The 24,954-nt window shown below is 38.2% G+C and overlaps 1 protein-coding gene across 2 annotated transcripts; it reads left to right on the top strand.

Moving 5' to 3' along the window:
- Positions 1 to 4,819: 4,819 nt before the first annotated feature.
- Positions 4,820 to 24,952, top strand: LOC132152940 (enhancer of polycomb homolog 2-like). Of its 2 annotated transcripts, none has more exons than XM_059561955.1 (14): positions 4,820 to 5,221; positions 12,889 to 13,048; positions 13,170 to 13,315; positions 13,876 to 14,082; positions 14,423 to 14,571; positions 14,802 to 14,931; positions 15,012 to 15,221; positions 15,354 to 15,437; positions 19,973 to 20,112; positions 20,355 to 20,656; positions 21,501 to 21,622; positions 21,765 to 21,903; positions 23,831 to 24,119; positions 24,475 to 24,952. In XM_059561955.1, exons 1-14 carry the CDS (start codon positions 5,069 to 5,071, stop codon positions 24,545 to 24,547), a joined length of 2,304 nt encoding a protein of 767 aa, XP_059417938.1. In that variant the 5' UTR covers positions 4,820 to 5,068; the 3' UTR covers positions 24,548 to 24,952. The 2 variants fall into 2 exon arrangements, with proteins under 2 accessions (XP_059417938.1, XP_059417936.1); XM_059561953.1 differs by having other exon boundaries at positions 4,822 to 5,221; positions 21,765 to 21,907; positions 23,835 to 24,119.
- Positions 24,953 to 24,954: the final 2 nt, after the last annotated feature.

The following is a 24,954-nucleotide window of genomic DNA, read 5'->3' as shown; positions in this document are numbered from 1 at the left end:
GGGCCATGCCATCTTTCAAAGGCCCTCATTTGAACACTGTAGATGCTAAATTTAAGGTCAGTCAGTTATAAGACCAAACTAAAGTACTGGTTAATTTGCAGGATGAGTGCTCTGGCCTGACAGTGTCTCCCGTGAGATTCTTGTGATTTAACTTTCGATTGTAAACACTACAGATGATTCAATAAGCTGAGTGACTGCTGCTGGCCTGTTGTGTTTTTACCAGGTGCTGTCCTGTTTCCCTGTCTGTTTTTGGTTTTCTATTTAGGGAATCTGGGATGAAGGTTGAATAATATGTAAAGCCAAACTTTATAAGCCCCGTGTTCAGTAAAGGACTCAATTGAAAATGCACCCTATGTAAATATGAATGTTGTTTTAGATTGTGAAAAGTGCATGAGGTTTTTTTTCTTCTTTCTTTTTTTTTCAATGTCTCAAAAAATCCTTATTATTATTAAATATTTTAATTTTGTACATCTGTATTTTAGTTTTTTTAATTTATATCATGGCCCAATTGTCATTCTTCTTTACTGGATCAATGAGAAGTGATGCTATTTTTAAAACTGGTCGGATAATTAAAACACTACTAAAGAATCAAGCCTTTACCTCAGACTTCCACTCACAGCGTTCAGAAGATTGAACACACAGTGTAGCTCGCCAGTATTTGCTCCTGGGATTCGACCAGCAGCTTTTCTCTCGGTCTTTTCTCTCAGACACTTTTTGGGTCTTCGGTGACCATGTTTTTTTCTCAACTACACCACTGAGTGAATGTCTCCACTTTACCAAAACTCTGCATTTTAGGTGCGAGCAGCTGTAGTACTGTTGTGCTGGACATGCCATTTTTGTCCAACTTTCTCTCGAGTATTTAACGCATTCAGGGCCTGATCAGACGTAATTGTTACATAATGTACAGATGAAATTTTATGCTACTATTCCCCTCAAATAAAGTATAGTGACTGCTCTCAAATGTGTGCTGTGTCTCAATTACTGAACTTACCTGAAAATGCGTGCATGCATATTTTCTCAACGCTGGAATCAGTTCTGAATGATGTTGTGTGTGAACACACCACTAGATGTCAGCATTTGACCTAATTCTGTTTACACTCATTCTGATTCCCGATTTCCTTTTTTATTTTTGTACTGATTCTGAGTAAATCAATTATTATTTTATTACTTATTTAATAAAACGATTATCATTTAGCAAGGATGCATTAAGTTGAAAATAAAAAATATTTCATTTAAATGACCATTTCTGTCATTGTGTCTTGTCCCAGTTGCACTTGAAAATGGACTAAAGCACCAGCAGCGGATCTGCAGTCCAGCAGTGACTGAACACCCACCACTACAGGTTATATATCAATTAAAGTGGACTGCATCTCATCTCACTGCTTCTCTGTTGAACTGAAGCACCTCAGGCTGCTGTAAATGTCTTTGAATAACAGTGTGGGAGTCAACACATCATTCTCCTAACACACAATGTGCTTCGCTGACTTTTTTTTTTAATCATAAAAAAAACCTCATAATGAATCCACAAGGTGAGACGTACTTATTTCTAAAGCTCTGAGAAGTATAACAAGGCTGTCATTCTATTATAGTTTTTAGTAATATTTTGAATAGTTTTCATTTTTTTTACATATTTTATTTTCATATTTAAGAAGCTGTTAAAGTTTTTTTTTGTTTTTTTTTTTACATAAAGTCAGATGTAGTTCAGATCAAGTCACTTTGGCTAAAAATGCATAAATTGAAATGTAAATTCACAAAAAAATTACTGTTTTGAGAACACAGACACAAAAAAAATTAAAACTTAAAAAAAATCTGAAATAAAAATTAATTAAAGCTCTCTCTCTCTCTATAGCTTTAATTTATTATGAACAAATTTTACAAATGAAAAAATGCAAAAAAAAAATTAATGAAAATAAATGTAAATGAAAGGTGAAAATGTTATTTTTTTTTTAATTAAAATGAAATTAAATAAATAAATAAAAACATTAATTGTGACGTTAATTATTTCCCTAAGGTACTTGTTTAAATGAAAATGAACAACATTGGTCTTTAAAAATGTGTTTTCGCAAGGTTCCACATTCCAGAAAAACTGCTGATGTGACAATTTAATGTTCGTTGTATCAGCAAGGTTTTACATTTACAGCTCTCCATTCCCACATATGATTTATTTATTTGTCTTGGACAGAACAGTTGTCTAAAAAGCCAAATGTTAAATCAACCATGACATATTAGATCTATTGCAATCCAACTGTCCAAACCACAACTAGAGATCTGGAAATGTGCTTAAAATATCAATAGTAATGTGCACAAATTCAATTAATGACAGACATAAACACATATCATGATCTCCTAGTTGATTTTTGGTTTTCAGCAAATCTACTTTACCTGACCACCACTGAATATGTATACAGCATTCTCCAGCTTTCTTGAAGGACATTTTAAATCCAATCCAGAGGGCATATTCATATTTTTCTGGATAAATGTGAAATGTGATAAATGTGTCCTGCAAAAAGGAAAATTATAACCTCCAAACTCCAAAGAAACCCTATATGAAATGAAAGCAGTTAAAACTATAAAGATATGACTGTGCTTTGTTTTTTCTGTCAAGATAGGCTTGAATAACCCCTCTCATTGTTGGTTTGTGTGTTTTTTATTTGTTTGTAAATGTGTATGCCTGTAATTTAATGTTACCAATGCTTTGGTAACGTAAAGCCTTCTTTACCATTCTAATAAAGCCACTTGAATCTTGAATAGAACTGGTAACTTTTCTCCCTTTTTATTTTCAGGCTGAAAGGTCAATATCATGTGACCAAAAAGTTTCACACTGAATTCATATTCAAACTTGAGCTGAGATGAAATTGGGTCTAGTAATGCCTATGGCCCACGTCACAATATCACGAAGGCCCCTGGGCTCACCGTTCCCCCTCAGTGAATGCATGTAATAATGCAATGCAATGTTCATAATATATAATTCAAGTGGTGTTTAGTTCATTTCCACACTTTTTGCATTCACTGAGTCCTAAAAAGCTGCAACTTCTACTCCTGCTTCTACCCTAGGGAATCGTATAGTGATCAAAAATAAAGAGGGAGTTCAACTCAAACCAAATGTCAGCAGTATAAACTCTTATAACACTGCGAGACACTTGGCCACATTCCTGGCTGTCACCATTATTTGGCGCCGTGGAACATCACATCCAGAACTCCCAGGACATAAAGGTCTAGGACCCAGTGTACCCAAAGAATAGGACCCTGAGGGGAAAGAAGAGCAATATGCAGTACAGTAATGAGGAACATCATAGCTGTCACAGCACAGAGAGGCTGAAACACCTCTGGACTACACTAAAAGACAAGGTTCACAAATACACATATTCAAGTCAAAGTCAAAGAGAAAAAAAGGGTAATTTAAGAGAGAAAGATAACCATTTGTGATAAGGGGAAACGGACATCTTGAAGCCTGTGCTGCTATTTATCAGCAACTTACTTACCTTTCATCCTGATCCCAGCAGTTTACACTAATTCACATCTGGATCTCAATGCCTGCAATGATTCCAACAATTAATTGTCTTGAGAATTGGGACATCATTGTGTGTGTTGAGCTTCAATGATGGGGAATCATAACCAGCTGATTGGTGAAACATCTTGAACTAAATAAAAATATTTTTGTGTAAAACATAATAAATTTTTTCCTCCCCAAGATTCTCTTGTGAATACAAATTTAAAAAGAACAGGATTTTTAGAAATATAAATATGTTGTAACATTAGAAATGTTAATCAATCAATTGAATGGATCCTTAATGAATAAAAGTATTAATTTCTTAAAAAAGGAAAATCTTACTCACCCCAAATTTTTTTAACAATAGTGTATAACATAAATGGTCCAATTATTTCACGGATCCTGGTGTGTGCAAGCAATATAGGCAATGTTCTGTAGAGAAACCCTCCCTCAGACACTCTCCACTTATCCATCGCACATCCACCACTGTTTTATAGGATTGCTTCCGCACTCAAAGTTCTGCTCGTTCCTCTCATTAAAAATGATTTGTGTCTGCAGGTAACTTTTTCCCTGCAGCTCTCTATGCTACACTTTCCTCTCTGCAGGCTGCTCGCCTGTTATCAGACTGCACATGAATCAGGAATTATGTTATTTAAGTAACTTATGTCATCAGAATACTGTGATTATGTTAGTGTGAAAACACTCAATAGCGGAGTTACCATAATCACAGTAAAATATGTGGAGTACATTTTGATAATTTGATAATTTCACTGATTCAAATGTAGTGACGAAACAGCTTAGTAAAAACAACCCCGATTTTTAGGAATAATCCATAGTAAGTAGCCTTGTATTTAATGGGATTGAAATGAGCTGTATATCTCTTTAACCAAGCAGGCCCAATTCTTTACTCTCATTATTGGCAGTAAGATGGCCAGATCTTAGATTACAGTGTATTTTTTGATGGGAATGAAAACTCGTCTGTGTGGGATAAAGGTACAGTGAGTTGAGTTCAATCAATGTACTGTTTTTTAACAATTGTTCAGCAGAATGTCTTTAGACATTTTTCCAAATGCCCATAAGTAGCCATGAGATTTTCAATTAAAACATTCTGTGGCCCAAAATGTTGAATATTTGATTATTTTTTATGGTAGGCCATCTTTGCCTGCGTGGCATATGTAAAGACGTCATCATCACGGGAGATGTCTCATAATGTCCTCTTCAAATGTAGCTATGTGACAGCTCTCTATGATGCAACCATGTGCTCCCTCGTGCCCGTGTGTCGTGATATTGTTGTGCACGCATGTTGCATGAGGTGCGCGCGCAGCGGCACACGCGCGCTCCCGCTCACGCTCTTTGGCAGTGTCGCGCGGGCTGTCGGGATCATGTCCGCCATGTTTTCACACCAGCCGAGAAAAAAAAGCCCGTGAAAAAGCACCATAACTCGCACAGAGATGCCTTTAACCGCCGGATTTCGATCGGAGGGACGTCAGTGAGCGCGGCCGCGGAGAGAACCGTTGGCTCGTGTGTGTATTTGTACCGAATGAGCCGTGTTTAGTGTGTTTGTGATCCCTGAAAACAATGAGTAAACTCTCGTTCCGCGCGCGAGCGCTAGACGCCGCCAAACCGCTACCGATCTACCGTAATAAAGACCTCCCGGACCTCACCGACTGCGTCTCCATCAACCGAGCGGTTCCACAAATGCCAACTGGGATGGAAAAGGAAGAGGAGTCGGTATGTAAATGATTTGAAATCCATAATTTTTCATGAGGTTCAGGTGCATAGCAGGGTGTTGGAATTCACGTATCTCTTACGCACGTATAATACGTAAGTCTATTCTCTGCTCGAATGGATACGCAAACACCGTTCTAAGTCTCTAAGTTACGTTTAAAATTTGAGACAGTTGCGTAGTTGCGGAAAATCTTTTACACTAGTGGCGTGAGCAAGGTTATTTTCGTGAGACATTTGGTAGTGGAGAATGCGTATTGACGTCAGTCTTTTTGCGCAGATGCGTTACAGATTTTCGTAAGTTACGACAGGAATACATCAGCTGAACGGCGTGCTTTTGAAGCCTGCATCTTTTAATATGGCATGTTTATCTGCTGCATTTCAATATCATAATGCAGTGGTATATGAATATGGGAATCATTCAGTATCATGGCATATATATTTCAAAGTATCCTGATATTACCATGTGATACCATGTCACATGTTTTATGTTTTAATATAATGTCTAATAAAAAAATTAAAGTATTAATTAAACTATTAAATGTAATAAAATATTATTAATTGTTGGTTTAAAATTTATTTTTAATTGTATGCACACACACACACACACACACAATAATATAATAATATTGTGTGTATATTCCATCTCTTATGGAGTTATATAATGAGATGTAATTTATTATTAATAGTTTCAAATGTACTGTATTATTATTATTAATTTAAAATTAACTTAAATAAGAATTTAAGTTTTAACATAGTAGCTAATATTATTTTAAAAATGTTAAAAGTCATAGTAACCAACAGGCAAAAGTGACATGACATACATCCAAGTAAAGTGACCCAGAATTTGTGCTCTGCGTGTAACCCATCCAAAGTGCACACACACAGCAGTGAACACACACCTGGAGCAGTGGGCAGCCATGTATGCTGCGGCGCAGTTGGGGGTTCAGTGCCTTGCACTCAGTCGTGGTGTTGAAGGTGGAGAGAGCGCTGTACATTCACTCCCCGCACCGACAATTCCTGCCGGCCTGAGACTCAAACTCACAACCTTTTGGATTATAAGTCCAACTCTCTAACCATTAAGCCACAACTTTCCCCAAAAAGTGTTGTTGTTGTCATATGTAAAGAAAAGCATGACACTGAAATAACCCTCTTCGATCCCCCTACTGTCTTTTAAAACGTTAAAGATTTGAACCTTTTTATGAAAAAAAAAAAAAAAAAATGTTTTGGTCAGGTCAAATCAAGTAACCTTCCATTTGGTAAAGAAAACATCAATGTATTCATTATGATAAAAATGTATATTTATTGTTTTTAGCTACTTGGTTACACCACTTGACACAACAGTCATGATCTTGAGCTATTTTGAAATATGTTTAGCAGATCATCATGGTTTCTTCAGTTTGATTCATCTTGATTTAATTTTATTTGTGAAGAAGGGCTGCACGGTTAATCGAATGTGATTGTCATGCGCATTTTGTTAGTAAGCCGGTTCTGTAATCAGCAGTATATCATTATTACATGCTTTCAGATGGAGCAGCATTTACTACACAGAGCCGTAGCTCACTGGCAAGCTATGCAAAAAAAATTGCAGATGATTTTATTGCACGATTATGAAATCGTTTGTGATAATGACAGCTGTTTGCGTAGCTTCTGAGTGAATTATGACTGTGTAGTAAATGTTGTTCCATCTGAGAGTGCCTGAAAATACCACATTTATTAACATTAGTGATGCACCGAAATGAAAATTCTGCGCCGAAACCGAAAATTTAGGATGCACTTGGCCGAAAACCGAAACTGAAGCCGAAAATGGCTTCTTTTAAAAACGTATATATTGCTTGGATTTAATGGATCTGAATTGAAAAATCACAATATAATAATCAAACTTTTATTAACAGTTACATAACAAAACATAAAATATTTTTTGCAATAAATATAAATAATAATTATTCTTCAAGTTTTATGTTACATCAAATAAAATAGTTTTTTAAAAATTGTGCAAAAAAATCCACAATTTTGGAGATTTTTGCAGAACAAATGTTACATATTGCAACTTTGGTGTCCTCTCGTATAGGGCTGTCACTTTTGTGAAAAAAAAATCCTGTTCGATTTTTGAGACATAGGCAAAGTGTTCATTGAATCGTTAGTAAATTGCCTATATTTGGCTTTGATCCGTTTTTCAACGCCAAATATAGGCAAATCCACCGACAACTAAACAGGCATTAGGGCGAACGTAAAGAGGGCGCTTGAGACGCGCACAAGTCAGCAATGTGGACTGCCATAACATCAATGAAAAACATTACTGAAGGCTACATTGATATTATGCACTAATAGGCTCTCTGTGTGTGTGTGTGTGTGTGTGTGTGTGTGTGTGTGTGTCAGAACCTGCAGTTGCTGTGTGACGCGCGTTCGCTGCGAGCGTATAGTGACGAGCTGGACGCGCTCCGAGAGAAGGCCGTTAAAATCGATTCCCTGTTTTCGAAACTTGTGTTGGTTGGTCCGATCGATTGTGCAGCTTTTGTGACAAGCTTTTTTTGATTGTGACAGCCCTTTGACATGCTTAATCTTTGATAGGCAGACGCGTGATAACAGCTCGACCGTGAGTGAAACCTAAGTGCTTGCTCACGGATGGGAGGGGCGGGTGACATTCATTTTCGGTTTACGTTTTCGGCTGTTTTTTTTTAAATTTCGGTGCACCCCTAATTAACATGTTTTTACTCCAAACTCACTTCATAACGTAAGTCAAGTGTTTAAATGAATCCTAGAATAAGGCACGCAACATATTTGATAGTTTTCTGAGCGTTGATAACAGCACTGCATTATTATACATATACTTTATTTTAATACAGAAAAATAATAATAATAAGAAGAAGAACTCTGATAAACCATACATTGTTGTAGTTTATTAGTTATGTGTTTATTAGTGATGTTGAATCGATGAAAGCAGTTAAATCTTCTGTGCATTCAGCTACCGCTATAGGCATTTACTGTTTTATTTTTTCGAGGCATATTTAGGTTTTCAGCGTGAGAACGCTCTCTGGCCTTCAGATGGAGATTTACTACTGATCACAGACCTGTGCTTCACTGAAAGATACGCACGCATGTAGGGCTGTCGCGTTTAAGAAATTTGCCCTGTGGTTATTATGGGTGGCTTAAAAGCGCGATATGCGGTATTACCGCCGTTTTTTTTTTTACATACCTAATTTATCATACAAAGCTCTATCATTGAGTTATGTAGCATATATTGTTGCTTTTTTAACTGACAGAGAGACACGTTTTAAAACATTTTTGTTTATTGTTAAATGCCAAACAGCAACAAGAACATGCGTTTTCCAATACATTTTTTTTAAGAAATCAAAGAGTTCTAACATGTATTACACGTATTTGTGCGCGACTTTGGACAGCAGCGGAAATCTAGACTGATTATCGCGCCACCACTGGCCCAACAGGACAGTGGATTTGCGTTGGAGTAGATGCACTCCACAAGCAGATAGCGTGTGTGAGCTCGTTATTTGCTCACGCTCTCTTGGGTATGGGCACTGACACGGAGGTTGTCCGTGACTTCAGCAGGTATGCCTGTTACTTTCACGGCTGGATGACAGGGGACACTCTAAAACGCTTACCGTGAAAAACGCTTAACATGGCTTAATGTACTAAGACAGTGATATTAACGGACCAAACTAACAAAAAAAAATCATACTAATAAAGTATACTATCTATAAAAAAAATCAGATGAGCCCTGAATATGAATGCAACTTGTTTAATAACACGTTAAGCCTTTTCCTCCCATAGAAAACCGTTTAATGTGGCTTAATGTACTAAGACAGTGATTTTTAAAAACCAAACTCACTAAACATTATACTAATAAAGTATACGATGTAAAAAAAAAAAAAAAAAAAAAAAACAGATTATCCCTGAATATGAATGCAAGTCGTTTAATAACACGTTAAGCCTTATGATGGTTTTCTATGAGAGGAAAAGGCTTAATGTTTTATTAAACTCGTTGAATTCATATTCATGGATCATCTGATTTTTTGTAGATATTATACTTTATTAATTTGATGTTTAGTGAGTTTGGTCTGTTAATATCACTGTATTAGTACATTAAACCACGTTAAGCTTTTTTCGCGTTAAGCGTTTGTCCCGATGACCTCAAATTAGATGTATTGCCGCGTCACAGGAACCTTTTTGCAGCAAATTTTGCATATCGGCTCATCTATATTCGTTGGCTCGCCCTTTTCATTGGGTTGAAAGCAAAAATGTTTCCAAACTGGCGACGTGACATTAGGTTTTGGGACGAGATCGAGCGCCTCCCATCGTTTCAGCCTGCCTATTTAAAACAAACGAAGCACCATAAAGCTACAATGGCTCGCGAGAAAATTACAGTCGTAAACATATTGTATCATTAATTTATTTAACATTGAATGCACAGTGAATAATAAAAAAAAAAAAAGAAGGCCACAGCCTCATATAAAAAAAAACAAAAAACAATATTGCGGTTATCGCGACAGCCCTACACGCATGAAAATCGCTGCTTCTGTCGAATCACGATTTCAATTCCATTTCGATTTATCGTAAAGCCCTAATGTGAAGTTATTATAACGGAAGTATGAACTGCTATGTATCCATCTTGATCAGCATGATCAAGAGTTTGTGTTGGACAGAGATACAGTACAGAGACCAAGGTACATGTTAAAAACTTGTGTAATGTGCCACAGATTGCGTTAGCTCTCCTCACCTACCTGATAATGACCTGATCACCTTTCTATTATTGAACTGTCTACACACAGTAAGTCTCTTATGAATCCAAAAGTCATTGGAACGACTTGGAGTTCATTTGTATGCTTGCGAGCTGTGTAAGCCATTGCAGCGGGTTTCATCACGTTGCTCTTCTCAGCTGCATTAGAAGTCCAATTCTTGTTTCAGTCTCTGTGAGTTTTGAACTTTTTCTTATTGCCAGCTACATCCATTTCAGCTTAACTAACTGGCCTCACTTGCTAATGGAAATACTTTGTGGTGACAATCTTTACTGTTGTGGCATGTAGTGCTGCAACGACGCGTCAACGTCATCGATTACCCTTTGTTCCATGTGCAAAACCGATATGGTGTACCACGGCAGCACAAATGCGATGCACGAGCACCTCAGAGGTAAACATCCTGACGCTCTTCGGTGTTACGGTTTAATTGGTTACCGTGTGATCTGGTGACCAACTTCCTGGTTCAGGTCTGATATTCTTGTAAAGATTACAAGTTATTGGTATGATCACCTGTAGCGGCTGAAGTATGGATAAAAAAAATAAAAATAAATGGCAATCCATATACAGCTATGATCAGCTGTTCCCTGATCTTAGCTGAGCTTTCAACGTTGTTACGGGAAAGGATGAAGCTGATTGGTTAGTTCTTGTCACATGACCCGCGGTACGCTTGCGGCATTCTGAAAAGTTGATAAGTTTTAATCTCAATGCGGTGCGGACACGCCTGGAAAAACGAGCACGTGCGCATCGCGACCGCGTCGCTTCCATTATGAGCACGCATATTGCGCGCCTACAGTGGAAATAACGAACTTGAGCGCGCAATAGACGTGATATGTGAACGGCCCCTTAAAAGACAACAGTCACAAACCACCGAGCTACCCCGAATCAGCTCCAGATCTCTGGAAACCATGCTAAACCATAGCAGAACCCTGACTACATTTTATGGTTTGTGATGCTAAAGAACATTTCATGACGTCTCAGACAACTGTAAATTTATGGCTACTGTGGTTTAATTATAAATGCTATCATAAACTCATATTTACCATAGTAAAATAATTTTCTTTGCCTCTTTATTTTTGTATACTGTAAAAACTTCAACTACATTGGTTGAAAATGAATAAAGGTTGAAATATTATATTAGAAGTTGTACTTATATATTTTTTTGTAAAGTTATCCAAAGGATTCATTAGCTAATTAAAAAAAGAACATTACATATATTATTTATTGTAATAAAAATAATCGCTAGAGTAGTCGACTAATCGAAAAAAATAATCGTTAGATTAGTCGACAGAAAAAATAATCGTTAGTTGCTAGGGGTGTAACGGTACGCAAAAATCACGGTTCGGTACGTACCTCGGTTTTAAAGTCACAGTTCGGTTCATTTTCGGTACAGTAAGGGAAAGAAATGCAAACATTAAACTGCAGGTTGTTTTTTTTTTTTTACAATTTGTTTACAATTTTTTTTTAAATACTTTTTAATAAAATATATCTAAAATAAAAAAGAATAAGAAATAAAATACTGCTGCAAAGTTCTCCACTAAATAAAATACTCTGTCTCAATCCAGTATCATATAATAAAATATAATGAAAAATATAAATAAATAACTATGATTACAGTGCAGCATTACCAATCCCAGCTTGCAGGCCTGCTCATATTTAAAAAATATAACTTTTTCAAAGTGTAAAGTCTGTTTAAATGCCGACGGGAGCTGCGTTTGAATTACAATCATTCTTTTCCTAGTTGTAGTGATGTTCACACTCGCGTGATGCCTTTTGAACACATTAGGCCGGTGACACACTGGCATATTGCACCTGTCAAACATAGTCAACATGAAGTAGATATTGTTGTCGTTAAGACAAGATCCTGGTCTGTCGACGGTCTCCCTCTATGTCACCTACAGTAGCAGCAGCGCGCCAGGCACGATTCTGGTGTGTAAAGACACAGAAAACGCAAAGCAGCCGTCATGCAACTGACACGCAGCAGAAACGCCACGCTCACGTGGCGTGTCTGTTTTTAATTCGGCTCCCATGTTAACAGGTTAGAGCTTGCAGACTGCCTGCGTGAGACGCGCGGCTCAGGCGTGGCTCGAGCCGCGCGGAAAACGCGTGCATGCTAGAAATAGAACCGACGCCTATTTTTCACGCGACACGCAAGCGTGTTGGAAGCGTTTCCAGGCAAAATATAATAGGAAAATGTTTATATGTCATTTTGTACACAAATACATATTAATTCATGACATTTTGATGTTTGAAAGTCTATAGATTGACATAAATTCAGATATAAATGTAATTTAAAAAATAAATAAATAATTATCGATTTTCAAATATTGCACCTGTCAAACATAGTCTATTTTTCCGTCAATACTGTTGACGGTGTCCTTTATCAATTGGCGTAGGTGTAGGTGTGTAAAAAAAAAAGTTGATATTGTTGTCATGAAGACAAGAGCCTGGTCTTTCGGTGGCCTCCCTCTAACTCACCTACAGCCGTAGCAGTGCGCCAGCACCGCGTCAGGCACGGTTCTGGTGTGAAAAGACACAGAAAACGAGAGGCAGCCGCCACGCTCCTGACATGCAGCAGAAACGCCACGCTCACGCCACGCAGCCAGTGTGTCACTGGCCGAATCAGCTGCAGGGCGGGATTTGCGCTGAACGCGGAGACTTCCGCCACTTAATATGTTCGTTTGGAAACACGAAAATGTACCTATGTTCCGCAATCAAAATATTGCATTCGGTACACACGTGCACCGTACCGAAAGCCCTGTACCGAAACGGTCCGGTACGAATACACGTAGCGTTACACCCCTATTAGTTGCAGCTCTAGTGGCATGTATGGTGTAACCTTTTCACAAATTTGAGTTTTCCAATTTTGTTAATGAAGAATTAGGTTTACTCATCCTCTCTCTCTCTCTCACGGTGTTTCAGGAGCACCATCTCCAGAGGGCCATCTCTGCCCAGCAGGTGTTCAGGGAGAAGAAGGAGAGTATGGTCATCCCTGTGCCAGAGGCAGAGAGTAACATCACGTATTACGACCGCCTTTACAAAGGAGAGTTCCGCATCCCCAAACAGCTCATCCACATCCAGCGTGAGTGACTCTCAGCTTCTACCTCAAGATAGTACTTCTGGATATTTGAGTATCTTGTTTCAAATAAAGTGTCATTTGAATTTGAATGTCAATCTGATTTGTATCTGTTACTCTGCACCAGCTCTGGGTCTGGATAACGAGCTGCCTGACTATGATATGGACTCAGAGGACGAGACTTTACTGAACAGACTCAATCGCAAAATGGAGCTCAAACCTGTGCAGTTTGAGACCATGATGGATCGGTTAGAGAAAGCCAGCACCAACCAGGTAATCACATAGGACATTAAGTGGTGAACCAGCATGGTATCAGATTTGTATGAAAGTAACAGTGTCGTTAAGCTGATTTAAGAATGATTTGTTCATAATTTTCAAGAATGAGGTTGTCAAAGTGCCTGTCTGATTTAGCTAGCTTTTACCAAGTGACAGATTATTTTGGTCCTAAATATCATAGGTTTTGATTTCACACATGGTTTTGTGTAATAATAACAAAATGTTATGTAATGCTTTGTTTAATAACTTCTCTCTCATAAAAAAGTATGCTTATTGAAAAAGATAAGCCTTTTTATTTTGTTATTCTAACTATGCTTGATTATATAGTTATTTGGATTACGCATCATTTTTTCGCCTACTCTCTGAGAGCCATTTTTGGGATACAAACTAATCTAAAAGTTCTACAGATCTACACATTCACCTTCTCATGTTTCACTTATATTCTCACACATTCCCATCTCTCTCTCTCTCTCTCTCTCTCTCTCTCTCTCTCTCTCTCTCTCTCTCTCTCTCTCTCTCTCTCTCTCTCTCTCTCTCTCTCAATAATTGTTGTGTAGTTGGTCACTCTTCAGGAGGCCAAGCTGCTGTTAAATGAAGATGACTACCTGTTGAAGTCAGTGTATGACTACTGGGTGAGGAAGAGGAAGAACTGCCGAGGCCCGTCGCTCATCCCTCAGATCAGACAGGAGAAGAGGGATGGCTCCACCAACAACGATGCTTACGTGGCCTTCAGGCGTCGCACAGAAAAGATGCAGACTAGGAAGGTATGCATGTGCTCTGTGTTTTGTCATGCATGCCTCGAACAGTAATGTTAGAGGGTATTCAGACGAGCCTTATTCTTACTTTCCAAAAGCAATATTTTTTAATACGTTTGCACGTCAAACAGGCATCCTTATGTCACATCTATTTTATTTTAATAGTATTATTTTATAGTATAATAATAGTGTTATTTTTATTTACATCAGCTTTTTGAAGACATCTGCATTCAGGTTTATATTTTTTTTGTACAGCATGTTTATTAATTCCAACATTTCCCCCTCAATAGAACAGTGAGTTGGATATAGGCTTTGACACCTACTGGTGTGTGTCTTGCAATCTCTGTAGAATCGCAAGAATGACGAGGTGTCTTATGAGAAGATGCTGAAGCTGAGGAGAGAATTCAGCCGAACCATGAGCATCCTGGAGATGATCAAGAAGAGAGAAAAGAGCAAACGAGAGCTGCTGCATCTGACGCTGGAAGTTTTTGAGAAAAGGTTTGTAAATGGTGCTCTTTTTATAAAGCTGCTTTTAGATGATTTCTGTTGTTACATACACTATATAAGTAAAGCTGTGTTTTGTGTCACTTAACTGCTAGAACGGTTGTTGTGTGTAAGGTGACTCATTGCTCTTATCAGCAATCTCGCTTAGTTTTAAATCATTTGAAACTGCTAAGTTTTTGTTTTGTTTTTTACCCTTTGTTTCTTCATGTTTTGTATATTTTTAGATATCAAATCGGAGACTTCTCAGGAGAGATACTGAATGAGGTCACTGTACCTCTGGCAGAGAAAACCATTTACCCTGCGCCCATATCCTTACCCATGAGCAATCGACACAAGGCAGAGAGCAAAATTAAGGTAAGGAAATATCTGTGTGCAAAAAATAGCTTGAATGTGCTCACTGGTCATGATAAAACTATTTCTTCTCTTTCCCTCAGTCACACACATCTGGACCCAAACACCTCCACCCCTTCACAGTCAAGCCTGAGCCTTACTTTGACTTTGTGCGTTCCCATAAAAAGTACAACAAGAGGCCCAGACTTGATGCATTTCGCCACCCTGGTCGGCCAGAGCGACAGCAGACCATCAACAAGGCAGACATCAAACAATATGACTTCCACAGTTCTGGAGAGGAGGATTACCCGCTGGTCAGTGCAGATTTCAGTGTTTGGCTACACATGCTCATGTAGATGTCATATTTAGAGGTTTTACTGAAAAGATGTTAATTAGGTAATTAAACCTAAAAAATTAGTTTTTTTTTTCTCCTTTTTCTTCTGAAGTCTCCTGCTTCAGAGCCGGATGAAGAGAATGATCCTGATGGAATCTTTGCCTTCAGACGGAAAGCTGGCTGCAGTTACCACGCTGTGAGTTTCCCATTTTACATCAGTGCTGGCTGTAGACCATTAAAGAAGGCTGCTACTGTGCCAATTAGAGCAAAACAAATCTATCTTGATATTTAAGGTGCCCTGAAATGGCTTAAAGCAGTGGTTCTCAAAACCAAAAATGTTCGAATGTCGCGCAATCCTAGTTTGTTTTTCAAAACTTGTTTTTATCCATGGGCACTTTTACTGTAGTTCGTGTAAATAAGAAAAAAAAAAAATTATATATATATATATATATATATATATTAATCAAAACAATTTAATTTTATGATTCCAAAACTTTTAGATGAAGATTATTTTTCCAGGCCTCGCACTCTGTTTAACTAGTGAATTTACATGACTCTTACAATCGTTTGTGATTTACTGCGTAAGGATTTTAAAACATACTTTTAACTCCATACAATCAAATAATTTAGAGCTTTGTAACTGGTGAAATGTATATATTCTTAAAAAAATGCCCATAATGTTTTACGATTTTAATAATATACTTAATTTTTCCACATCTAAAAATCACACTAAAGTTAGTCTACATCATATATCCTGATTTTCCAAGACTGCGAATCCTGGATCATAAAAGGGAGTTGTTTTTTAAGTTCTCAAGTGAAATTTGTGATTTATGTAGCAAAAATAGATTCCCTGCCATGAAAAATCCACAGAAGCATTAAAAAAAAAAAATATTTAGCTTATTTATATGCTTGTTTTGTTGTATTTTAAGTACCGTATTTTCCGGACTATAAGTCACACTTTTTTTCATAGTTTGGCCGGTCCTGCGACTTATTGTAAGGTGCTACTTATCAAAATTAATTTGACATGAACCAAGAGAAATGAACCAAGAGAAAAACATTACCGTCTACAGCCCCCAGAGGGCGCTCTATGCTGCTGAGTGCTCCTGTAGTCTACGTACACTGAGCAGCATAGAGCGCCGTAGCGGCTGTAGACGGTAATGTTTTCTCTTGGTTCTAAATAAATGCGACTTATAGTCCAGTGCAACTTATATATGTTTTTTTCCTCATCATGACGTATTTTTGGACTGATGCGACTTATACTCAGGTGCGACTTATAGTCTGAAAAATACGGTAATTTTAAATAGGGTTGACCCTGAATAGTCTAAGATTTGATGCTTCGATAGGAGGAGCTTGATTCGACGACTAATCTCACAGTCGAATATTCATGGGGTGTTATGATCATGCCATGTTGGTTATATGGGGGAGCTCAAATGTGTGATTTCACATAGAACTACTGGTTTTCTCCCAATAAGTTAATAAAAAGCCTATTAAAATAATTCTGAAAAGAAAGAATCTTCAAATAAATATTTTAAGGTGCGTGAATAAATCCAGCCACCCCTATAGATCTAAGTTTCACTTTCCATAATCTGTGGCTGACAGAGGAGCATCTTGGCCGCAGGGATTTAAAACATTTACAAGACTCAAATTGACACAGGCAGAGTAAAAGACTGGATTTTTTTCGATCAGGTAGGGTACAAGGGATTTCAAAACATTTCAGCCAGTTTATATATATTGTGTACCGTATTTTTCGGACTATAAGTCGCACCTGAGTATAAGTCGCATCAGTCCAAAAATACGTCATGATGAGGAAAAAAACATATATAAGTCGCACTGGACTATAAGTCGCATTTATTTAGAGCCAAGAACCGAGAGAAAACATTACCGTCTACAGCCGCAAGAGGGCTGAAAACTATGAAAAAAAGTGCGACTTATAGTCCTGAAAATACGGTATATACTATCTTGTATAAGATGCATTTGGTTAAGCTGCGCTGCAGTAAAGCGCTTCATTGTAGTACTACGGTGATCATCTCTTCAATGCAGAATATTAATAACTATGACTGGGACTGTTATATACATAACAATTATAATGAGAACACTATTATAATTAAATGCTGTGAATTTTTAGAGTTTAGTTGCTGTGTTTCTGCACGTTGATGCATGAAGAACGCGTCCACAAAAGGAGTTCATTCAGAGCAGCGCAGCATTTAGGACATTTTGTGCATATAGCCTATAAGTCGTAATATTAACTTGTATGGTGTAGGGATGTGCACGGTTAGTCGAACTAAATGATATTCGAATTTCGCAAAAAATAAAAAAAAATAAGTTCACAATAAAACCTAATTTGGTCACTTTCTGTGATTCTCCACGGCATATTTAAAGATGTATGCAAGCAAAAAATAATTAAAGAATAAATCAGGGGCCGTTCACATATCGCGCCTAAAACGCGTGGAAAATGCTAGGCGCGCCGTTTTCTCCTTCTTTCCAAAGCGCTCGGGCAGAAGCGCTCCTGAGGCGTCTGCCGTTGCTAAGCAATAATGACGCACTCTCTCTATGAAGACGCGGAAATTTCAGCAAAGGATAAATGGATTTGCAGCACAAAAAAAATCGCTTTCAGTAGCTCTGCTACTAAATTTATTTCAAAATGACAATCCATTTACAGCTATGATCAGCTGTTCCTTCATCTTGGCTGAGCTTTCAACGTTGTTATGGGAAAGGATGAAACTGATTGATTAGTTCTTGTCACATGACCTGCGGTGCGCTTGCGGCATTCTGAAAAGTTGAGATGTTTTTAACTCGATGCAGTTCGGACGCGCCTGGAAAAAACCGGAGCGTCGCACTGCGTGCGCATCGCGATTGCGTTGTTTCCATTATTAGCGCGCACACCATAAGCCTACATTGGAAATAACGAACTTGAGCGCGCAAAAGACGCGATATGTGAACGGCCCCTAAGAACTGCGGCCTTCTACAGTACTTCAAATATGCCGTGAAGAATCACGGAAAGTGACCGAATTGAAGAATATTGTTGTGGCATCTCTCAAGCAACGAATAAACAACTTGGAGAATGCAGTGAAAACTCCTCTTCTCGCGTCTGCCCTAGACCCTCGGCACAAACATATCAGGTTTCTCGATGAAAACATGAGAGAAATAAGAAGAAAAAACTTTTTTGAACATTATCAGAACATTTTCCTTGATGCGAGTGGTGCGGATGCAGCCGCCGCCACCAATGATGAAGAAGATGCAATGCCCACTCGTCGGAAAAGGCTGAGCCAGTTCTTCAGAGATGATTACAGAGAGTCCAGCCGAGACGAGTGGGAACAGTTCTTGCTGGAGCCATGTATTCCACCAGATGAGGATCCCATTCAGTGGTGAAACGAAAACACGAAGCGCTTCACAAAACTTATTCGCTAAGCACACCGTTATTTGTGAGTCCCGACAACGTCTGTGCCGTCAGAGCGCGTTTTCTCCGTGGCCGGCCTTATTGTTGACAGACTAAGGAGCCGGCTTTCCCCTGATCATGTTTACATGCCCGTATTTCAAGAGCATGTACAACAATAGAAAAAAAATGCAAAAAAGATTTGATGACAGTTTAAAAGTTTCAAAGTTAAGTGTAGGCTACGTTCTACAATAGCCTAATTGCTGCAGTCTGCTTTACGTTTTTTCTTTGTTTACTTTTTTTTTTTTGCTTTTAATTTGTACTTTTGTTTGTTTGCACGCATTGTCAAAGGTTTTCAGCTACAAAACACGATGTGTAATGTTCAAGCTTGTTCAAAATGACGGAAACAATAAATGTTGCTGAAAAATAACGTCTGTCTCATTAAACTTAATTTAAATAAACGAATATTCGAATATTCAGTGTGTGTAGCTCAAAACAGAAATGCAGAACACTAAAACACTACAGTTATATGCACATTTTCCTTGTGTGTTAACGTAATTATGACTGTTGAAAGTCTGTCTTGACTCTTGGTGATGTATTTTGCCCTGCCCCCAAAACATATGATTCGACTGTCAGTCGAATATTGGCAAGATTCTAAAATTCCGATTCGACTATGAAAATGCTTGGGGACACCCCTAATTTTAAGTCATCAGGCCCCTTTGTAAGCTTACTGAGGCCCTCTAGTGGGCCCCGACCCCTGTTGTGAACCACTGGCTATTTTCCCCAAATCATTTCCTAGCATCATTTCAATCAGCCGTTTTTGTCAAGTAGATAATGTCTTTTATTAAACATTTAAACTGCATTTAAAATAATAAAAATAAGCACAAATAAGTGTTTTATATAATTTTTTTTATAATTGTATTATTTAATTTTAGTGCAACCTCAAGTGCAATTTGTTACCTAAGTGCAAATTGTTAACATTAAGCATGAGAAAATGCTGCTTGAGGACGTTTGAGAACAAGTGTGAATTCTAATGACATCAGATCATTGTTTTGAATGTATTGAAACTGATTCGCAGTAATGAACCCTCTCGTACATGTGGGTCAATGAGACCAGGTGGAAGGTTTTTTTGTTTGTTTTTTGTCTTAATGTGTAAATAAAGCACTTGGCCAATACTGCTTCCTTGCTTTAGTGCGTGTGAATAACGTGACTAATACAAACCTTCACAGCTAGTTGTTCCAACGTGCCATAGACTATGCAATACTCACTTTAATAGTGACAGAGTAGCATATTATTAGGCTCTATGGTGCTTTGGTCATTTCCTTTGCCATTGTTAAATGTGTATTGTGTGTCCTCAGCCACTGGTGGATCAGAGCTGCTCTCCTCACTGGCAGCAGAAGGGTCAGGACCGGCTATGGCAGCGCAACTGTCTCACTGCCCTGTCCGTGCCCAGACGCTGTATTGCAGTGGCACGAGGGAGGGTGGGCAGGGGTGGCAGGTACAACATACTTCTATTTACAGTTTCTCATCACTTAAGTTATCTTTTGTAAAAAAAAAAAAAAAAAAAAAAAAAAAACTTCTGAAATCTGTTTTCTGTACTGAAGTATGAGTCACCATAGAGATGATGTGTAGTGTGCATTTATTTAGTCCAGATTAAGTAGAAGTGTTCATGAAGCTACTCCCTACTGGTCAGTGCAGATTGTACCAAATATCTAAAAGCACACTGTTGTATTCCATCAGGGTTGTTTTGGATCGCACCTCGTCAGATCTGGACCGTGCCCTCAGGCATCTGGACCCTGAAATGTTTTATCCCTCTGCTGACTCTATTGTGCCTGACCTTCCCATCCACGCAAATACAAACTCTCACAACTCCAAATTAAGCCCTCAGCGCTCACTGACTCAGCTCCTGAGTGACATCCAGGCCTGCAGGTGGAAGTTTTTCCACCTTCGGCCGCTACAGGAGAACTCAAGGGGTGAGGACAAGAAAGGGACTCCGCAGGTGGAAAAAGGTGGAGCGACGCCTCTCTCTAACAGTGTGTCAGGTGAGGCATCTGAGCCGAACTGGATTCAGAAGGTCAATCAACTAAATTGTAACCATCAGTTTATTCCAGGGGTTTTCAACAAATCCAGCCTGTCAATAATTTTTAATGTGACTTGCCAGTTGATTTTGATTATTTATGCACCGCCTGATACAAGATAGCGTACTATACATAAAACGCACAGCTCTAGGTGGTTGTCAGTTAGTGGATGAAGTCTGAATGCAGAGCATGTTTAAAGGCATGGTTCACCCAAAAATGAAAATTTTATGTTTATCCGGTTACCCCCAGGGCATCCAAGATGTAGATGACTTGGCTTCTTCAGTAGAACACAAACCAAGATTTTGTACCCAAACCATTGCAGTCTATCAGTCTTATAATGGAAGTGAATGGGAATCACAGTTAAAACAACTTTTAATTTTCCATCCGTCGTATTATGCGATGTAACTACAGAAAAGTCAAGTTCTACAAAGGAAAGATATAGAAAATCTTTAGTCATTTTTGAGCGAGATGCTGGCGGTCTAATCCGATTCAATGATCTATACTAAACTAAGCTAAAAGTGCTACCGTCAGACCTGGAGTTCGGCTGAATGGATTTGAAAACATTAAAACTCAACTGTTTAACTGTTGGGGAGATGGAATATGAGCCTATTTTCAAAAAAGTGGAGTGTACCTTGCTCCAGGCTCTCACCTCAGTCGTGGTACTGAGGGTGGAAAAGAGAGCTGGTCATTTACCCCACCCCCCTCCCCACTTACATTCCGTTGAAACTCAACCCCTCATACAAGTCTGACTTTCTAACCATTAGGCCACAAATGACCCAATTTACCCTCCATATTCTTGCACTTGCAGCTGGATTCACAGAAGAGCAGTTTCACTCCCATCAGCAGCAGCTGGTTCAGATGCACAAACAGTTACAGCAGCAAGAACTCCAGCAGAACTCGACAGCACCAGAACTGCACACACATCTCCCTGTGAGTATATACACATACCAAATGAACGGAAAATGGCATTATGGGGCTAAACCTCACTCCCATTCTGTTCTGAAATTATGAATTCATAGAGAAAAATAAAATAAAATAAAAAATATATATATAATATAATTTATTTCCACAGAACACCGTCTCATCTGACTGCATGTCTAAGACTCTGGACTCGGCTAGTGCACACTTCGCTGCCTCTGCTGTGGTCAACTCTCCTAACAATGAAAACAGGCCACAGATTGCTAGTGTCAATGGTGTCCTTCCCAATTCAGGCAAGTGATGCTTTCAGGAAGGAAGGGAAATTGAGCAGAGGTATTAAAATATAAAAGAATCATTGCACGAAAATGTCCGTTTCAGTAGTTCTTGGGAATATTTTGGTCCAAATATTTTTAAATCATAAACTTTTTCAGAACTTTGTGGGGAATAATAGCAAAACTGTTAATGAGACCTGAATTTATTTGGGGACTTGTGTCAAAATCTGTTTTTGGCGGTTAATTTTAGAGCTGAAACAACGAATCGATTTAATCGATTAAAATCGATTATTAAAATAGTTGTCAACTAATTTAGTCATCGATTCGTTGCTAAATAACTTTTATTTGCCGTAAGCGGCTCATTTCGTGCATATTTCAAATCTGCGGTGACCAAAGTGTGGCAGTAATGAGCCACCGGAGGTTTTACTCAGCCAGTACAACAGGAGAAGTAGCGAATAGCCAATAGCTGGCCTTGTTTTATGTCACGTGCTTCCCGAGCAGCGTCTCTGCAGCCATAGACATCATATGATGTCTATGTCTGCAGCATTCAGCGTGATGTGGGAGTACTTTACATTGAGACTTTAAAAAAGAAGAGTAACCATTAAACTCTGCACTACTGCACTGTTTAAGGGGACGTTTACATATCGTGTCTTTTGCGCGCTCAAGTTCGTTATTTCCAACACCGCACCGCATCGAGTTAAAAACATTTAAACTTTTCAGAATGCCGCAACCGCACCGCGGGTCATGTGACAAGAACTAACCAATCAGCTTCATCCTTTCCCGTAACGTTAAAAGCTCAGTCAAGATGAAAGGAACAGCTGATCATAGTTGTATATGGATTTCCATTTTGAAATAAATTTAGTAGCAGAGCTACTGCAAGCGATTTTTTTTAGCTACAAATCCATTTATCCTTTGCTGAAATTTCCGCGTCTTCAAGGAGAGAGCAAGGAGGTTGCTTAGCAAAGGCAGACGCCTCAGGGGCGCTTCTGCGCGAGCGCTTTGGAAAGAAGGAGAAAGCGGTGCGCCTAGCGTTTTCCACGCGTTTTAGGCGCGATATGTGAACGGCCCCTAAGACTTTCATTTGTGCAAATTCTCCAGTACAATGTTGTTTGCAAATGTTTAGTCGTAAAAGCTGATAACATTGCTTTTTAACAGTTAACATTTAAAGCTTTACAAACATGTTCTGTGATCAGTTTGTCGTTTACCAGTTCAAAATTCAGTCGTGCAGCCTAATTATGACTGAATGAGAGAGGTAAATGTAGATATTTGAAATGCACTTTTTTTTCTAAGTATTCACTGCTCTTTTTCACACAGCAGGTTTTTTGTGTGTGTCCTATTTTTTTTCTGGACAACCTTCTGATGGATTTTACTTTAAATTGTGAGTTCCATTCAGGTTTCATGCCATTGGCACTTTTTTTGAAGGATTGTTTATAATTTCACAGCAAAAGCTATAAAGCTGTTTCCCAGTAAATAATAAAATACAATGCACTGCAATTTTATTCTGTTTTATCCTTATTCTTCGTGAAAATATGTTCTGAAAGATTCCTTAATAAGCTTTGTTCAGGATGTTAAACTACTTTAGGAGCTCTAAGGACTGCCATGGTGAAAACATTTTTTGAAATCTCCTTGTGAAATTTGCTAGAGTATGGGTCAGTGTTCTGATTGCAGAAGAGTTCAACAAAAGAATTACTAACACAATAAAACAACTCCAGGTATATTTTTGATGAGGATATGACAGTGCAAAATGGTTAAAATCTCTTAAATCTATGCTGAATGATAAAGACCATTTATTAATAATTTACTTAAAAAACTAAAATATAAGTACATAAACCGATTAATCGTAAAAATAATCGACAGATTAATCGATTATCAAAATAATCGTTAGTTGCAGCCCTAGTTAATTTAAAGAAAGCTGATCATATTTAAATGATTCTTCTGTCTCCTGCAGGAAGCTTTAGACAAGCAAAAATGAACCGTTCTGCACAGAGTGGAGGTGGTGGTGAGTCAGGCTCTTTAGTACGGATGACGAATGCATCTAGCCCACAGCAGCCCGTCCCTCAGTCTCTGCCTCACGGCCATGGGCGCCTGAGTACCGTGAGCGCTGTATCTCCTGCACACACACACCACAGTGCACGCCTGTGTACCCCTTCACCCTCAGCCTTAAAGCTGGCCAGTGTTGCCAGCAGTCTGGACCGGGTACCCAAAGTCACCCCCACTAGTGCCATCGACATTGCCAGGTTGGTACTGAGACACAGCACTTATTCACATAAGTTATTTTCCTCTCTTTTTCTTTTTTTGTGGTGGGGTGAAATTTTTCATCTTTTTCTTCTAAAAATGGTCATCCTGCTTAAATAATGGTATCCACCAAAATAAAATATAATATAATATATTATATTAATAATGTTTTTTTTCAGGATTCTTTGAATAGAAAGTTCAAAGAACAGAATTCATTTGAAAAATAACAATAAAAAAACTTCTAAATTGACAGTAAAGATCTTGTAGTGTTTATCTTTAAATTTCAAATATAGAAAGAGTATTTTAAATTAATACAATTTTAAGTATTAATAATAATAATAAATATTGTTGTTGCAGGGAGAATCACGAACCAGAGAGGCTGACTCTCAATGGATTATCAGAGACCACAGTCGCCATGGAGGTCACATAGCCCATCCAAAAACACAAAGACTTCCGTGCTGAAAGCTGCGCACTTCTACACAGACTTATACCCAATAACAGCATATCAAAATATTAAGAGAAATTTGTCAATATTATAAATGTACATTTTGTAAAATTGGGAATTATCACTACCTTGTAAAATAGTATATTTGTATCATTAGTCTGTCATTTCTGTTTCTTGAATCCTAGATTGTTTTTTTTGTTTTTTTTGGTCATCATGCTTTTGCACTTGAAAATGCAAGCAAGACAAGTGCATCAGTTCATGTCGGGATCATGAGCATGAATATTGGTCCTGCGTCACTTGTTTTAACTATTTATTTTGCAATGTTTACATTTTTGTATCTCGTACAAATAAATCCAATTTTGTGACCACAAAATGCAGACCCAGCTAGTATA

Source organism: Carassius carassius, chromosome 11 (assembly GCF_963082965.1).
Source record: "Carassius carassius chromosome 11, fCarCar2.1, whole genome shotgun sequence".
Classification (NCBI taxonomy): Eukaryota; Metazoa; Chordata; class Actinopteri; order Cypriniformes; family Cyprinidae; genus Carassius; species Carassius carassius.
Note: the sequence above shows the minus strand (reverse complement) of the source record. Positions and strands in the feature narration are given on the sequence as shown.

Coding starts and splice junctions, on each gene's coding strand:
- LOC132152940 (XM_059561955.1), top strand. CDS start 5,069: ATGAGTAAACTCTCGTTCCGCGCGCGAGCGCTAGACGCCGCCAAACCG. Junction 13,049..13,169: donor ACAGCTCATCCACATCCAGC/GTGAGTGACTCT, acceptor ACTCTGCACCAG/CTCTGGGTCTGGATAACGAG. Junction 14,083..14,422: donor AAAAGATGCAGACTAGGAAG/GTATGCATGTGC, acceptor CAATCTCTGTAG/AATCGCAAGAATGACGAGGT.